The sequence below is a fragment of the Bison bison genome, unplaced genomic scaffold (genome assembly GCF_000754665.1).
Source record: "Bison bison bison isolate TAMUID 2011002044 unplaced genomic scaffold, Bison_UMD1.0 scf7180017854637, whole genome shotgun sequence".
NCBI classification, from domain to species: Eukaryota; Metazoa; Chordata; class Mammalia; order Artiodactyla; family Bovidae; genus Bison; species Bison bison.
Window position 1 is genome coordinate 13,236 of NW_011485210.1, and position 2,288 is coordinate 15,523.

The 2,288-nt window shown below is 43.0% G+C and overlaps 1 protein-coding gene across 1 annotated transcript in view; it reads right to left on the bottom strand.

The window, feature by feature from the left end:
- Positions 1-1,930, bottom strand: part of LOC105001007 (glycine N-phenylacetyltransferase-like) — a 7,706-nt gene extending 5,776 nt beyond the window's left edge. Inside the window, exon 1 of the mRNA XM_010857130.1 lies at positions 1,406-1,930. Coding sequence (XP_010855432.1) covers positions 1,406-1,575 — 170 coding nt within the window. The 5' untranslated portion in view covers positions 1,576-1,930. The remainder of the gene's footprint in view (positions 1-1,405) is intronic.
- Between the last annotated feature and the right edge of the window lie 358 nt (positions 1,931-2,288).

A 2,288-nucleotide genomic window follows, 5' to 3' on the forward strand; every position in this document is an offset into this window, starting at 1 on the left:
GCAAGCGACCGTGTGACCATGGCCTCATCACTGCCTCAACCTGTTTGCTCTTACCCAATACAGAGATAACACTAGAAATACTGTGGAATCGAGGACACGTGGCATTCAAAAAATCGTAGCAAAACTTGGGCTTCCTTGGTTGTCCAGTGGTTAAGAATGCGCCTGCCAATGCAGAGGTCATGGGTTCGGTCCCTGATCCGGGCAGATGCCTTGGAGGGCCTAAGCCTGTGTGGTGCAGCTTCTGAAGCCCACTTTCTTAGAACTTGTGGTCCACAACAAGAGGAGCCACGGCAACGAGAAGCCCACACACCGCAACGAAGAGCAGCCCCTACTTGCTGCAACTAGAGAAAGCCTGCGGGCAGCAACAAAGACCCAGCACAGCCCAAATAAATTAAAAAAAAATAGTAGCCAACCTTCGACATGCCCTGGTGTTGGTCTAATACCGCATTTAATCCTTACATTAACCATATGTATTGCATGCATGCTCAGTCATGTGCAACTCTTTGCAACTACAGGGACCACAGCCTGCCAGGCTCCTCTGTACATGGGATTCTACAGGCAAGATTACTGGAGTGGGTTGCCTCCTCCAGGGGGATCTTCCCAACGCAGGGATCAAACCCACATCTCCTACATTGGCAGGTGGTTTCTCTACCACTGTGCCCCTTGGGAAGCCCAGACGCAAGTTTCAGGTACTGCTATAATCTTCATTGTTTATATGTGAGGGGACTGAAAAATAGATATGTTACACTACTTGCTCAAGATCACGAAGCAAATAGTAGGCAGAAAAGGGATGTCACCCAAGGGAGTCTGATTCCAAAAGTGACAGCTTTTCCTGTGACTGGGGATGTGTCTATGGCACAAGGACTTATCATTCCAATTGTGGCTCAGTGGCAAAGAGCCCACCTGCCAGTGCAGGAGACACAAGAGCCACAGGTTCGATCACTGGGTCAGGAGGATCCCCTGGAGAAGGAAATGCAACCCGCTCCAGTATTCTTGCCTGGAAAATCTCGTGGACAGAGGAGGCTGGCGGGCTGCAGTCCCTGAGGTTGCAGAGTTGGACACAGTTTAGCAACTAAACAACAAACAGCAAGAAGGCCAGAGGGTGAGCTCTGCTCTCACACCCAGTCACCCTAAGGGATCTTCAATATGTCTGCAAAACATCAGGAATCCTCATCTAACAAGAACTAACATTTCTCACATGTTCTTAAAAGAACCCTCTAGTTTGCAATGTTTGAATTCAACTCCACTGAAGAGATGGTGTTAGCTGACACAGGGTGTCACCATCAAGCTGAGTGTCTGGGGTCTAGTAGGAAATACTGATTGTAGGGGATGTACTCAGGATAAAGTGACACTCCAGGTATAGATATGAGCAGTCCCCTCAGTGGGCAGATCCCAGATCTCTTACGTACTTTGGATCTGCAAATGTTGTTTCCAGTTGATGACATCTGATGTGGCAAGGGACTCTTGACAGTTGTTGAGATCCTTGGAATAGATTTGGTAGGTGTTGGTATAATGATCAAAGTCATCTGCCATCTCCTGTGTGGTTGGGTAATATAAATAAATCAAACTGATCATATGCAGTGATTGGAACACTTGTTTGGTATTTCAGTATACAGTGCTATTTGACAAACTAAATATCGCTGTTCTTCTTGGTGTGCTATCATCATTTCTGAATCATTTTCACCATACGACTAAGTCATGGATTTAATGAATGATTCCACTTACAAGTAAGAAAAGCTTGATGAAGGTATTTTTCTGCTGCATGACAATTTCAAATCAACCAAACACTTACAGTTTAGAGTGCATTCTTCAGTGATTTTACAATCCTCAGGAGAAAGAACGAAATCTTGTTAAAGACAAGCTTCAGTTGCAAGAGTAAATGTTACTCTGTTTCAAAGAGTCTTAGAACAAATGGATTATGAGGACAATATTGAAATGAACACAGGTAACCTTGCATTAGAATTCTCACATGTGATAAAGCTGTGCAGAATGAAGACCCAGGAGGTGCTGGTGTATCCTACTTTACATGAAAGTTGTAAAAATTAAATAAGAATGGAGATAAAAAAAAAATAAATAAAAAAAAATAAAAATGTAAACTGCAATGCACTGTTTAAAAAATAATTCATATTTCCAAAAAAGCTAAAACAAAATTTGCTCAAAAACATTGTCTCAAAATTAACAAATAAAAGATGAAGAGATTATTTTGAAGCTGAAGGAAGAAATCAAAGAACAACTACCTAACAAGGGCAGAATAGCTGGAAATTGTTGCCCAGAAATGCCCTTCCCAT